Source organism: Dermacentor silvarum, chromosome 9 (genome assembly GCF_013339745.2).
Source record: "Dermacentor silvarum isolate Dsil-2018 chromosome 9, BIME_Dsil_1.4, whole genome shotgun sequence".
NCBI classification, from domain to species: domain Eukaryota; kingdom Metazoa; phylum Arthropoda; class Arachnida; order Ixodida; family Ixodidae; genus Dermacentor; species Dermacentor silvarum.
This window is the reverse complement of record NC_051162.1, coordinates 89,595,653-89,610,316: the sequence shown is the minus strand read 5'-3', so window position 1 is coordinate 89,610,316 and position 14,664 is coordinate 89,595,653. Positions and strand designations below refer to the sequence as shown.

The 14,664-nt window shown below is 45.6% G+C and overlaps 1 protein-coding gene across 1 annotated transcript; it reads right to left on the bottom strand.

Annotated features, from left to right (window-relative positions):
• Positions 1–961: 961 nt before the first annotated feature.
• Positions 962–14,373, bottom strand: LOC119465377 (D-beta-hydroxybutyrate dehydrogenase, mitochondrial). The gene is made up of 5 exons (XM_037726164.2): positions 13,955–14,373; positions 8,224–8,430; positions 4,613–4,795; positions 3,537–3,669; positions 962–2,137 (listed from the first exon to the last, which is right to left on the bottom strand). The coding sequence occupies exons 1-5, from the start codon at positions 14,157–14,159 to the stop codon at positions 1,807–1,809; spliced, it is 1,059 nt and encodes a 352-aa protein (XP_037582092.1). The 5' UTR covers positions 14,160–14,373; the 3' UTR covers positions 962–1,806.
• Between the last annotated feature and the right edge of the window lie 291 nt (positions 14,374–14,664).

The window sequence follows — 14,664 nt, the reverse complement described above, 5'->3', positions numbered from 1 at the left end:
AAAATATCTCGCTTTGCCTTAACAGTTCCTCGCCATTTCGTAACGCCCAATTTGTAGTTAGTAGTCATGTGTGGGCTTCACTGATTACGTTTAGATACGTCCCTGATAACTTGCGAAAACGATATTATTTAGAAAGAAAGAAATGGCTTGTGTTTGTTTTGCGCTATATTCTCTAAGGAGGGCCGGCTGTAATGTAGGTATTGCTACTCTACAAATGAAAATATTACCTAACTTTCATCAAGCCTAATCGCAGGCATTAGCCTCAAGGTTGTCATGACATGAGAGTGTAGGAAACTATCCTATGTTATAAGAGCAAGGTTGTCGAGTTGAATCCACCTCTCCTCAAAAAAAAAAAAAAAAAAAAAAACTGCCTGCTGGTAAATGCACAATGCAGCTTGCCGCCGCATTCTTTTCAAGATTACCTTGATCCGCTGTATAGAATATAAAATACTGAATTTTTTAGAGTTTTTCTTCTGAGTTGGGAAGCATAATCGCACTAGTTAATTATGTCCTTGTTGAGTTCATTAAGTTGTCAGGGTATATGGCTGAACAGTATGCACTAGCCAAATGCTTAATGCGTTCGCATGTGTCAAAAACAACATAGGTGAGAGCAGCTCGGAAATTCAAAGAGATACATAGAATTATTATGAGACAAAATATCAAAGATCAGCCTGAACTCTTGTGCTTTAGCAAATTACTGTTCCTTGGGGTAAAGCAGAAAGGGAACAACAGGAAATGGAAACATGACAATCATGACGATGATAATAATGACAGAAAAGTAGGCGCGTGGATGAATAAAAACAAAACAAAAAAAAAAAAACGATCGCTGGAACAGTTATTACAACCGCATACGTCTTTAGCAAAAGCAACCATAGCCTTTATGGCCAAACGTGCTGGCTATTTCGTCCATGGACCCAAAAGAGGACTTTAAAAATTACCAGTTATTAATTCTTATTGAGATGCAGCCACTGATTGTCTCTAGCAACTAGATTAAGCACGCACTAAGCAGAATATCGATTGACTCCGGCAAGGGGCAGTTCCCACTCCGAGCTCTCATCCTGGTCTCTAATATCGCGAAGGCCACACCGAAATTCAATCTATGTAGAAAGCTTCTATGATTAAATGGGTGTTGTGCGTTATCCTGAATCGAGGCTCTAGATCAGGATATTCAGTTGTATACAGTGATTTTGTGAAGAGACTTCAAGAAACCAAAACATTTTACTGCAAAAATACTGTACAATGATAAAATGAGAACAAAGGGCACTGGAAACACAGGAATACAATGAGGCAAGCTTCTAGCCATTATCGACTCTGGCGCATTTCCTAGTAGCGCATGCGTAATGTCGTATTTTCCTAGGCATTCCCACGCTGGACGTGTGAATCACATGGCACTTGATCATGTACGCTACACTATAAGAGCAATGAGTATATTCTTGTTCGTACCATAGTGGCCTAGCATCTAAGTGCAGCACTCATCATTACAATATTGTGTAGAATATTCTGCTGAGGTCACAACCATATAAGATACACGCATAAAATTCAATAAATTTGTGTTGAACCTACCTAAGAGCAATCAGTATTTGTCATTACACACTTTGTATGTGCGATCTACTGTAGCTGTGTATAAATAAAAGTACTGCAGGGCACTTGTACTCATCTCTAGGCACACAAACGTTGTCACATTTGGCACCCACCGGAATGTGGCAGCGCCGGTGGGACTCGAACCTGCGACGTCGTGCTCTGCGGCAGAATGTCATAGTGACAGGGCCACCGCAACGGTTGCAGCACATATTGTAAAGACAAGGTTCAACATACAAGGTTGATCATCTTACGAATACCGAGGATTAGGTAATCTACTGCCTCATCGGGCAAAGTCCTGAGAATGCAAAGCGAAGTGTACTCCAGGGGTCCAGTGGCCGGGTAGCAGGTCTTCGGATCCGTCTCCCTAACAGCCGCAATCATTTGATCCACAACTTCCTGGGGGTTCTCGCGCATGGAGTAAGAGTAGTAGGTCGACGCCGACTTCAGCCAGTTGTGAATTTCGGTTTCTGTATAATCGGCGACAACTTCGGGCGCTTGCCTGTTCAGGTCTCGCTCGATGGCCCGCATGGAACCGACGTCGTCGTTGATGGCAGTCCTGAATGGGACGCAAAGGAATGCGGTAACGCAAAGTGAGAAAAGGGGGAAAATATGGTTTGAGAGTGTCATTTATCTTTACGTTATGCTTGTGAGGAGTGGCTCGTGACAGTGCCGCTGGTGACGATACCTATGTCCACTGTTCACAATCGTAATCAGTTAGAACCACATTATTGTTGTGCGTCATATTTAGAAAAAAAAAAGGGGGGGGGGTGGGCAGGAACACATATTTGCGAGGATCATTTCCCTACCGAGAAGTTTAGACAAGCAGTTAGGTGGAACACATTCACTTTTTGGAATAAACGTTACGCCCCCTTTCGTTTGACTACCATGTCTGAAGATGGTGCCACAAGCGCTGCTGTTCCAGCCAACTTCGTCCGGCGATTACGTAAACATTGCCGTTGGTACATGCTCTTTAACATGGAAGGCTCTGAAGACAATTCATTGCTGCAACCTTTTTTTGTTATATAACGAAGCATAATAGAACATCTCATACCAATATCTGCGCCTGACCTCAGACCAATAACCATGTTATCCCAAACGCACACTGTGAACTAGTTAGAACAATTCACTAACATATGTGTCTCAGCTACGTCATATAGTTGGCATGTGGAAAACGCATGTGTACACAAAGAAGCTAAGCTGACACCGCATCTTGTGGATAATAAGGACGTCAGCTTTCTATTGAATGGTGACTCAAAAATACAGTGGCAGTGACGCGCTCTAAAAGCACGTTGTAAAACCTATAACTAGCTTTCAGCATGAAAAAAAATTCATTTTACACAATTAACAAGAACATCTGGTAGACATGAGATCTAATTATGTTAAATATTCTGTCGCAATTAGGTTGGCTACCGTTGAACATGAAATAGAGCAATTATCTTAATGCTTCAGCATTTAATATTGTTATACAACTTCTAGTCGAAAGAAAGTCCTTGTTAATTCTGCAAAAAAAGTATTTTCCATGAAACATAACTATGGGTTTTAGAACGTGCTTGTAATGTGTGTCGCCACCACTGCCAAAATACTAAATTCACTAAATTAAGCTTCGTAGCACTGGTTTGAAATTCACGCAATGGTTTCGGCAACCCTACAAAAATACGTTTTGATTCTTAATTTCTGTATTCAATAATCTTATATGATCGCTGGTAATCGTACACACCGAAAGGGTCGAGGTATTTTGAGGAATGTTCCTTATCTTAAAACGCACAGATGTTCACGTATTTACTTCACTTCTGCAATAATTGTCACGCAATATAGTTAGAAGCTTCATTTCTACAAATTATTTCTATGGAGAAAGCAAGCTGTCGGAAGTAGGAATATCGAACATATGCTTTTTTTTTCATTAGGGTGAGAATTAAGACACAAAATGAAAGGGTGCGTGGTAAACGTTCACTTACTTGTACAAAGTTGGCTCGATAGCAATAACATCGACTCCTTTACCGTACAGCTCTCTTCTGAGTCCGTCGACAAGAGACAAGGTTGCGTATTTGCTCATGCAGTACGGCGTCGCAAGTGGGAAGGTATATGATGCTGAAAACAGAACATCAAGTTTGTTAACCGACAATGCACTTTTTAATGTCTAGGGTGTTCAGCACTGCAAGTGCTTCCTGATGTATTTTATCCTTGTCGAGATTTATTCATGGTGGAGTAGACAATCACATGTTTATCACTTCTGTATTTGCGGTTACCGGCTGGGAAACACAGGGGTCCATCCCTAACAGGAGCGAGAAACCTCAGATTGTCATACAAGGAGCTTTGAGGCAAATATAAGCGCATTTTTCTTTCGAAATCGCCAAGCATCGATTTTGAGGAATGTTCCTTATCTTAAAACGCACAGATGTTCACGTATTTACTTCACTTCTGCAATAATTGTCACGCAATATAGTTTGGAAGCTTCATTTCTACAAATTACATCTATGGAGAAAGCAAGGAGGGAGCATTTCGCAACGCAACTGCAGCCAGAAGAGTTGCCTCAACACGTGATCATCACGCGGTAAGTTCAGTGTCTTCATCGCCGTACTCAGCGCTCGCTCTGCCGAAAAAAAAAGCAATAGGTGCCACAGCAGCGTGCAGCTACCGCACGCCTATGTTGCAACGAAGACTTCAAACGTACGCGTTACAATAAACGACCAACGTTGCACAGCGACATCTGGAGAAAACGTGCACAGAGCGATTGGCAAAACGCCCGAATAAGTTTGCGTCAATTAAACCCTACTAGGAGAGGAGCACACTGGGCCAAGTTCGCCGAGCAGGGTCCCCTGTTCGGCATACTTTTGCATACAGAAAAGGCGAAGGAGATGGCTTTGCGGTGACTTGACCTGCGAAGGATGGCAGCGCGATATAATGCGCCCTTCTAATTTATTTCCTTCCTCCATCCTTCTTTCGATGTATAGATATGCCAGTGTGTGCTTCTCCTGAAGGCACTGTCTTAGGATGCCACTCAAGCTGGCACTTTAAAGACCTCCGCACTCACCGTAGACGCTAGTGACAATAACCATGCGACCTTTGCCTGCCTTCAACAGTGGCAGGAACTTTTTGGCCACGCGAACGACTCCGAAGACGTTGACATCGAACACCCTGACGATGCTCTCCATGGTCATCCACTCGATGAGGCCGCTGTTCGGGATGCCGGCGTTGGCCACCACGGCCCATAGAACTGCGCACGTGGATACGAAATTGCGTCAGCACAGTCTTCACCATGCGGCTAGTCCTCAAAGTCATGAACACAATGGGAGTAGGACGTTCAACACAGCATTACAAAGGGTGTTTCAACCATTCCGCGCGATTTCTTTTTTTTTGGTCGTCAGCGTTCCTTTAAAGCTTAGTCATTCTGTACTACTATACCGCGTTTTGCCTTTTTATTCTCTCGGACGACGAGTCACTTCTTTCGACACATTATTGTATTTACGTCCTCGGCAGTAAATAACGCTTTCAAATTTTTAGCGGCTACCTCTGTTGCAAAGAAAAGCAAATATTTATTCGAACGATTGCGAAGCAGGAAATGAGGTTCGTTTAACAGTTAGCATGCGGAAGCAGGTAAGCATATTGTGACTGCAGAAAAGCAATGAAAATGATTTCCGTTGATATATCTCCAGCCCGAAAGCTTTCACGGTGTGAAGATTAAGCCTGAAGGAGGTTAAAATAATTTTGCGGATCCCTCTCTTGATGGCGCTAATACCGTAGGTATACACGCTCGCTAGTATCGGTTGAGCTGGGCTTCCGATGGGGTTCACTATAGTCCTGAGCATTTCCAAGGAGAAGTACCCGCATTTGTACGCGATGTTGCCATAGTTAACGCACAAACGTGCTTACTTCCGTGTCGTACTGCTTTCCCTCCGGGAAACGCGGTTGGTTGCCGGAGAAGTCTAGCGGCAAGTTTGAGGCGAAGGGGACCAACGGCGATGAAGGGAGGGCGAATGAACGGAACGGGGGCATCATCCACAGGGACGCTACAGTCAGGTGCCGTACGGCTTTGCGAATAGCGGCGGGGGTTAGTGAACGGGCGAGAAGGAGGGAGGGGGGGAGGAGGACAAGCTTTTTCTAGTACGGGAACAGCAGCGACGAGATACAACCGACACAGATCGGCCAGTCGTCGGGGTTTCTCCACTCAGCTGTGTTGTGGAAACAATACGGAATGCACGGGTCGTTTGCGGGGCATGCTAATCGGCACCAGTCCAGTGCCAGGTCGAAAGAGAGCACAGGCTGAAGTAAAAGCAAGCCAGGTTGGAAAAGCTCTGGCGCATAACTGTTTGGGTAAAAGTGATGGCCGGGACTGAATTATCAGTAGCAGGGTAGTGCGGTTGGGGATGAAGCGGGGCAGGACACGCATCCTCCAGTTCGCGCCGAACGATGTGTGTCACGTTCTCATGGAAGGTGGTGTTATAAGGAAATCGGCGTGGGCTGGCGTCACGGCAGTAATAGGGAAGCTTTTGCACTGAGCTTTTTGCATGCTCGAAGCGGTGGCATTACACCAACATTGCACCAACATATTGCTGATTTACACCAACATATCCACCATCGACGCCATCATCAGTTGGCGTCGATGGTGCATATGTTGGTGTAAGTCAGCAAGTTGGACGCGTCATCTGCGATACCATTCAAGCCGTGGCCAACTTTATCGCTCTCGGGCATTTTCTCGTCCACTTTTTGCAGAGAGCGAGCACATCTTATATCTAGGTAATATAAGACTCGATGGAAGACTGGGCGGTGATAACGAACTCTTTGCGTGCGGTCTCCTGGCGGCCTGACAAGTCCCCAAAGAGATTGCGGAGCTTGTGCATGAAAACTCTCTTCTGGTGAACTCTTCTCCGTGTGTTTGGAACCAGACACCAGGCATTCCAGCAAAGCAAAAGATGGCATGGCATGATTGCAACGCTGGCCAGTTTGTTTGTTGTTGTTGTTGCCTATCACGCATGTGGCTCCTACCCACGGTGGGGGATTGGCCAGTTTGTTTGTGTGTTTGTTTGTTTGCCTCCAGTAGTGGCTCATACCCACTATGAGGGATGGGCCAAGAATCGGGCCAAGAATACGCGTCAAAAAGAAGCACTATTGTGAAACCTTGAAGAGTTAAAAAGAATGAAGTCACATAAAAATTTTAGAAATTAGCAAGGAAATCGTCCTGTTTCAGATATACCTCACAACAGCTGCACCAACATCCCTATGATAATTTCTCAGAGAAGAGTCTCCCGAAGATATAATATCGGAAATGGTTATATGAAATCCAGAACCATGAAACTGTCCTTATAAAGTATGTTTCTTAATGATGAAAAACGGTGACATGACCGGAAGAAGTGTTCTATTAACTTATCCTCACCACAGTATCACCACAAGGAGCAGGGCGGAATTTCGTAAACAGGACTTGAACTTTCATATTGCGGCATAAGTTTTTGTTCCAAGGAAATAGGAGGTGCCGGTAATTTGGCCAGTATAGCTAACAGCGGTGCGTTGTAGGTGCACCTTCAAAACATGGCACGCACCCACAATGAGAGGTGGGCCAGCAATCAGCGAGTTTTACGTTCAGTTAATAGTTAAAAATAAACCAATTAATTTAAAAAGTGTGTCTGCTGTAATCTTTTGGTACAGAGGCCCCTATCGAGTGCTTAATGCCGTGATACCGGTTACGTAGTAGATCGTCCTTGCTACTCGTACTACGCTACCTTCATCATAATCAAGTGATAACGTTCATTGAAAAGATCGGAACACAGTTGTTCCGAAGAAAGACGGTGACGAAGACGACACTCACGCGCAAGCTGGTACCTACATTGGTTAGCGTTACAGTCCGCTATGTTAATATATTGGGTTTAGTTTTCTGTGTCATCATTGCTTCATTCGCGTTACAATATTTCAGAACCACGGCACGCCGTAACTGAGTTTCTCCTCAACCGTACTCACTTTGGCTGACGTCCCAGTGGTAAAGTGATCTGCTTCAGAAACTAGCTTAAATTTCACAGGAAGAAGCAGCTTCAATGTAGTAAATTGCTGAATATTGTTGAAATATTCCTACGAGAGAGACATTCTGCCTGGAGCAGACGACAAAGAAGACGGTTCTGTCGGGTGCTGGTGGCTGTCCACCATCTTGGCTACTCTGTCTCTCACGTAGTGTAAATACAGTGTAACTAGTCCCGCCTTGTGTCGTTTTACGTAACAATATTATGTTGTATGTTGAAAATTGCTGAAATATTGTAATATTTCTGAGCACGAAACTATTAACTTTGAAGCATACCTGATTTTGGTGCAGAGTTAGATATTTGTAAGCTCGATGCTTGTAGTCTTTAACCTGCCAATTTGCCTTAATTAAATAAAAATTCAGCCTCCTACAGTCACTATTGTTCAAGCCTTTCTCTCAAATGCAACCAACTTCATTCAGATCGATCGAGTGGTTGTCTGACAACAGCATTTCGGCGTTTTACGTGAACTTTATAAGGCGAGTCGGTGTGGCGCCCGAGCCAAAGCTTCCTCTTTGGCAGGTATACATCAAGGGCAACGGCACGGGCTTCGCACGCCGTGATGTCACAGAGCCCACATCGCGCTGAAGATAGAACATGCAAATTATGTTTTCATCGTTTCTGTTTAACGCTAGTTTACCTCTTGATCCAAGGTCCCGCTTGACCGTTTCGAAGGCTTCGTCGACCTGGTTGTCCTTGGTGACGTCAAGCTGCAGCACCCGTACGTTTTGGCTCTTCTTGAGAAACATCGCACCCTCGCTGTTGGAGTCGAGGCAGCCCGCGTAAACCATGAAACCCTCTCGAGACAAACACCGGGTGAGCATGTTGCCGAACCCCGTGTCACAACCTGCAAAGTGAGACCCACGTGAGAGACTATAGACCGTTTTTTCATGGGCGCCGCCATTGCGTAGGCAGTGGCGCCATATATGGGCAGTTGGCATGCTGGCTTGGACGAACGCCCGTGTTGTATTCTATGGTATACGCTCGTCGGCAGTTTTTGGTGGATTTTTCCCCACTCTCGCCTTCTATTTAGCATGAAATGGCGTTTACTACGTGGGGTATGGCCCTGTGAGTGATAGTGAAGGAATTTAAGTCTGCAGTAATTAAGCGGCTGGAGTTTCTGCTGGTGCCTTAGAGCTGACGGAGCACCCAGCGCTAGGTGTGCGCGTTTGTTTGAGCTTACAATCAGCCTCGGATATCAGTTAGGTATTTCTGAAAATTCGTTTCACGAATCTTGCCTTACTGCAGCATTATCAGCACTGTCACTCTAAGCTCTGGTTTAGCTGCAACGAGTAGTTACGAAACATTTTACGATCCTAACAGCGTGGGTGCCGTTCTGCTGGAGAATAAGTCGTGCTGTTTACTTTGACAAGCGTTCAAGTAGTTATCTGTAGATACATTGGGCGACTGCCTTGTTTGCTGCTCAAGGTTTCCGCCCATAAATAAAATAGTTTGGTTAATAATAACCGCATACCGGACAGTGTGAATCCCACTTTCCGAGTGGTCGAACGACCAGCTGCAGATTGCGCGATGCGTCCGAGGCAGTACTAAATGCTGTGTTATAGATTCTCTATAGCGCATGGTTCAAGTGGTTCCAGCATGCGTCACGCCGATGCGAAGTCTTATTGTGTCGTTATGCCGTGTTATGCTTTATTTTGCCGCAAAGAGAGGACATATGAACTCTTTTTTGTTTTTCATTCTCATCATTTACGACGCATTCACCCATCTTACGGAAATTGTGTCATTACAAGTAGCTGTTGGATTCTCTTTATGCGATGCCTTTTGTACATTGTGCCTTACGGCAAAAAGGCAATGCCCATCGAAGCACGAATCTTGTGTGTATCATAATTGGTTTGCCAACCGCAGTGCTCGCTGTGTTGAGCAAAGCCCTCGGCCTCTTGCAGGAGGCTAACATAGACATCGGGATTTGAAGTCTACTAGACTTAAAATGCGTGAGAACGATGCCGGTGGCTGATGCAAATGTTTTACAACAACTCTTTATCGAGTGAAAACCCATACATCCAACATAGTTCAGAACACATACACACACCGCGGCTGATAATGCGCGTCGCATTATTGCACATCCAAGAGAAATTTCCAGATACTGTAGCTATACTGCTGCGCCTAAAGGCTACACAGTGGTTGTTCGACAACCTCGTAAGAATTGACATCCCGTAAATTGCACTCAGAACTAGCTAAAACACCTCCAAATCGTTCCGCAGCGTGCATCCCGCAACATATTCAAGCCGCGCCGCGCCGGCTCGCACAAGCCAGAGAGGAGGAAAGGCTCGTCGCGCACCCTTTCCTCCTCGCCCGATGAAAATGTCTATATATATTTCACAGAGTGTCGACACAAGGGAAACTCTTTCTTGGGCTTCAGGAGATTACGGTGCGTGATTAATTTATGTGAAACTGCAGCGAAAAGATGGAGTCAGCTAACGCAGGGCATGTGCAAATGGTGATCGCTGGGAAAGGTATTCATACTGCAGTGGGCACGAGTAGGCGTATGTGGCGGAGATTCTGGAAAGCCTGTTGCAGAAACTGCAATTTAGATACTTCTGTTCGGGGGCACAATCATTTCTGCTGACCTGTGGTGCCATCAAAGGTGCCCGCGAGAGCGGTGCCAATAGCTTTACTTTATCGTTATGCAAACAAAATAAAGTGCCAGAAAGGTAGACCAGAACTTATAACACCGCTAACTCCCTAAGTATGCGATAAAAATTAAACTAAATTCTGGAGCGTAACGTTTCAAAGCCACAATCTGATTATGAGAGATGCAGTAGCTGGGATCTCCAAAAATTTTGACCACCCAGCTGGGGCCCCTTAACGTGCACCCAATGCACGGCCCACAGGCGTCTTTGCATTTCGCCCCCATTGAAATGCGGCCGCCGCGGCCGGGATTCAAACCCGCACCCTCGGGTTTAGTAACGCAACGCCAAAGCCCCTACGCCACAACGGCGGGTGTGTCTCATTGAGTGCCGACAATATCAACCACAGTAAAAAAAATAATTCATGGCCAGCAGACGCTTACGACGTACTAATTTTATCCGTGAATAACATTTCGACCCGAATTTTAAATTCATGAAGTTCTTAAACCTTTTTGGTTAGCGTTGTATAAGTTATAATTATATTTTATTTTAGTTCTATAGCATCCTTTGGGAACTTTCTCCAGTTTATAGTATGTCAGCATGTATCTCAGTATCTATTTATGTATGTATATACATGTCCGCGCCTAACCTCTTTCCCGCCAAGTTGGGTGACTGGGTATATTCAAATAGGCAGGCTATTAAGCTCTTATGCTGACGCAAGCAGGTTCGAAACCAAGCGCGGTACCAATTTGAGTCACTCAGCATGTAACACTGGTTATGTGCCGCCTTTTATGATAATCATTATTTAAAATGTATCATCAACACTTACTCGCCGTGGTTGCTTAACGGCTATGTTGTTGGGCTGCTGAGCACGAGACCGCGGGATCGAATCCCGGCCTCGGCGGCTGCATTTCGATGGGGGCGAAATGCGAAAACACCCGTGTACTTAGTTTTAGGTGCACGTTAAAAACCCCGGGTGGTCCAAATTTCCGGAGTCCCCCACTACGGCGTGCCTCATAATCAGATCGTGGTTTTGGCACGTAAAACCCCATAATTAAAATTAATCATCAACAGTAATATTACGCACTAACCATCAGATCAATTGCTGAAAGCAATAAGGTCGCCAATCACCTCTGAACGGTGGACGCATCGACAACTTTTTTCTGGTCTTCAGCTCTCTTACGCACAAGTGCGGGACAGTTCTAGCGCGTGGATCCTTCAGTGTCCTCAAAAGTTACCGCTTTCGTTGTTCTTGTGATCTTTGAGCCATTAGAGCTCGGATGCAGAACACTCATTAGGCCTACACATTGATGCGCGCTCACGTCATTGTTTCATTTTGGTTAATATTACGAAGTAACCACTCGTTGAGCGGACGAGTATTTTATATTTTGCAGCAAATAAACAACAGTAACACTTACGATATAGGGCCAATCGCAAAAAACAGGAGCTGGCAATCATGATAGCGAACATAATAGCCAGAGCCGCTAGAGGAGAAACACCTCAAAGAAAAGCAGCTTTTCTGACGGACAAATCTACCCTTGCGGCGCGTCACATGCTGTCTGAGCACTGTGGTGAAGCATCAGGCCTATGCAGTAACTCATCATACTGAACACCGCTCGTGAGAATCGCAAACTTAACTACCGTGCGAAATTTCACATTTTCGCGCCCCAAATTTTGATTGAAAGTTAACTGGTTTTGATGTTACTGTTACTATTTATTGTCTAGAAGCAGATTTGCTGAAGTGGAAATACCTTCTAATATAAATGTGTATATAGACGCTGGCAAATCACGATAACCAACATAGTTTCGGCAGAAGCACCGATCCGATGAAAAACAATTCATACGACAGATAAACGTTCTTCATAAAATCAAGATTACAAATAATCTGATCTGCGGTATAACGCACACTTTCTTACCACTGTAGTGAAACGACATTAGACATATAGAGCGCATAAACAACTTAAGAAGCGCTTGCTATGGTCGCAGTCTGCACTCCTATTGTCAAACTTCAACAAATGCATATTTTTTGTTTATTGTTTTTAACTGTAACTTCTAACTAAATTAAGAGGACAGTGATTTCGATATATTGTTGCTATCTGCTGTCTAACAATTGATTGACCAAAGAAACAGTTGCGCGTACAGCTTTCCTATTCGCAGGTGCACGGTTAAGTCAAACTCCGTTCCCTTATAGTCAAGGTTCTCACGATAGCGACGAACGGGTTTTTATCGCCGTGAAAAAGAGCGCAAGGCTATAGACCCGTTCACTTGCCGAATTCACTTGCAGTCTGCGCAGCGCACGTTTGATCGCAACGATTTTCCTGTCGAAGAAACGGCGACGTGCGTCCTCGACCTCCTTCGGTCCTCGTTCACTGCACGCTTTCCAAATGATGCGAGCAGTGCGCCTCCTCTAGCGGTCATGCGCAAAGCGCAAACGTCCTTGAGCCGCATAACGCTAAAGCAAGCATCTGAGCTGCTTTAGAAGGCGCACTCATATATAGCAGACAAATGCCCTCCCTTCTGAAAAGAAAGGAAACAAATTAAATCGTGTGGTTTAAACTCCGGGAACTGCACGGTGCGTTATGAGGCATGCCGTATAATATACTGAATGGCTTAATTCTGGCCACCTGGAATTCCCATACGTGCACTCAATGTCCGGCACAAGAAACGTTTTTGCATTCCGCCCACAATCGGAATGCGGCCGCAGCTACCGGGTATCGAACCAGCAACCTATAGTACTCAGCAATGCAACGCCATTGCCACTGATTTCACCGCAGGGGGTTACGGAAAATGCAGTAGCTTTTCTTAGCCGCCGCGGTCATTGTGCAGCTGTAGTGCTGTGATCCAGAACACGAGGTCACGGCTTCTATAACCGGCCGCATTTCGAAGACTGCCTTGTAGCAAAAACGTTAGAGTAGTGTAGAGTTTTGTGCGAACGTCAAGAACCTTATATATGGTGGTGAAAGTTAATTAATGCGATAGCCCCTGCGCTACTTTAAGACGATTAAAAACCAGTATTCAATTCAAGTGCTGTGCAAGACCCTCACATTTGACTGGCCTTCATTCCAACTCGCTCAGCTCTTGAAATTCTTTTTTTCCCACTAGTCGAATAAGATTAGTAGCCTAGGCTACTAATCTTATTCGACTGCAGCTATGTTATGTACCAACTCGTCATACGGGAAATAATTCTTATGTCAACGGAGTTTCTGAGTAGACAGTCAATGGAGCTTCCGAGTAGACAGCTGTCTACTCAGAAACTCTCTTGACTGTCAACTCAGAAACTTCGTTGATGTAATAATTATTTCCCGTATGACGAGTTGGCACATAACATAGCTGCAGTCGAAACGTCGAAACGCTTAACATTGACCTAATTTCTCTGGAATGTATGCGCGCCCGAAGCCGAGGGGCCACACAGAAGTCTTCTCAAAATGCAGTAGAGTTCGCGTAGAACCGCGCCTTTGTCGAGATACACGAAATATTGCCTGCAAGAAGGAGCGAAATGTGCTTCAGTGCACCCCCATTGAAATGCGGGCGTCGCGCGCGGCATTGCGTAACGGTAACAGTAACGGTAGTGGGTCTGATATAGACGCTGGTAGAAAAGTAAATGTTGAAATGTCGTTTCTTTCTTTTTTTCCCCGTTTTTGATGCACGTAGGCGAAGGAAACTCGCCACTATCTAGATGTGCTCCTCCCTTGCCTCATACCAGCCGCGGCACCCAGATTAAAGACCGATGTTCTGATACGTTAAAAGCCACAAGTTATCGTTATAAATCCACGTCTCACTCACCAGTGATAAGAACCGCCTTCCCATCGCCTTTGACCAAGGTAACGAATAGCCGACGCCAGAGGAACCGAGCCAGGCAGTGTGCGGCAGACAGGAGAATCAGCGTCGTGCCCAACCATTGGGCCGGAACGGCCAGGAACGGCAGCCAGGTCCACACGTAGTGAAGCGCGAACAAAAGTGCCGCGAACAAGACCCACGACGTCCTCATGGCGAGAACACACACCGTGATATCACCGGCAACCCGAGACTCGTGGCCACCCAATACCTCTAAGCTCGCCGATCGCTGGTCGAAGTCGACGGATGAGGAAAATTACTTCACTGCCGCAGTCTCGATTGCTCGCCACCGGGCGTGTTATTCTCTCGCACGTGCGCGCACACGCCTTGGTATCTGCGTTGACAACGTCTAGCCGAGAGGCGAACTCGCTTCCAAGAGGATTGCGAGAGGACGCGGTTCGCCTTGGAGAGGAGGTTCACTCACGGGAGGCAGCTCACGCCGGTGGGTCTCGATTTATCTCTTCAGACGGTGTTTTCTTTCTCGCTGCTCATGTTTCTCGTGCCTGTGTGTGCACATGCATGCGTGCGTGTGTGTGTGCGTGTGTGTGTGCGTGTGTGTGTGTGCGTGCGTGTGTGTGTGTGTGTGTGTGTGTGCGTGTGTTTGTGTGTGTGCGCGCGCGCTTTGTTCGTGTGTGTGTACGTGTACATATGCATGCGTA

Excerpts from the sequence above, each read along its gene's own strand:
- LOC119465377 (XM_037726164.2), bottom strand. The coding sequence starts at position 14,159 with ATGAGGACGTCGTGGGTCTTGTTCGCGGCACTTTTGTTCGCGCTTCAC. Across the intron at positions 8,431-13,954 it reads GAAGGCGGTTCTTATCACTG|GTTGTGACACGGGGTTCGGC; the intron begins GTGAGTGAGACG and ends CTCACTTTGCAG. Across the intron at positions 2,138-3,536 it reads ATCGAGCCAACTTTGTACAA|GACTGCCATCAACGACGACG; the intron begins GTAAGTGAACGT and ends CGTCCCATTCAG.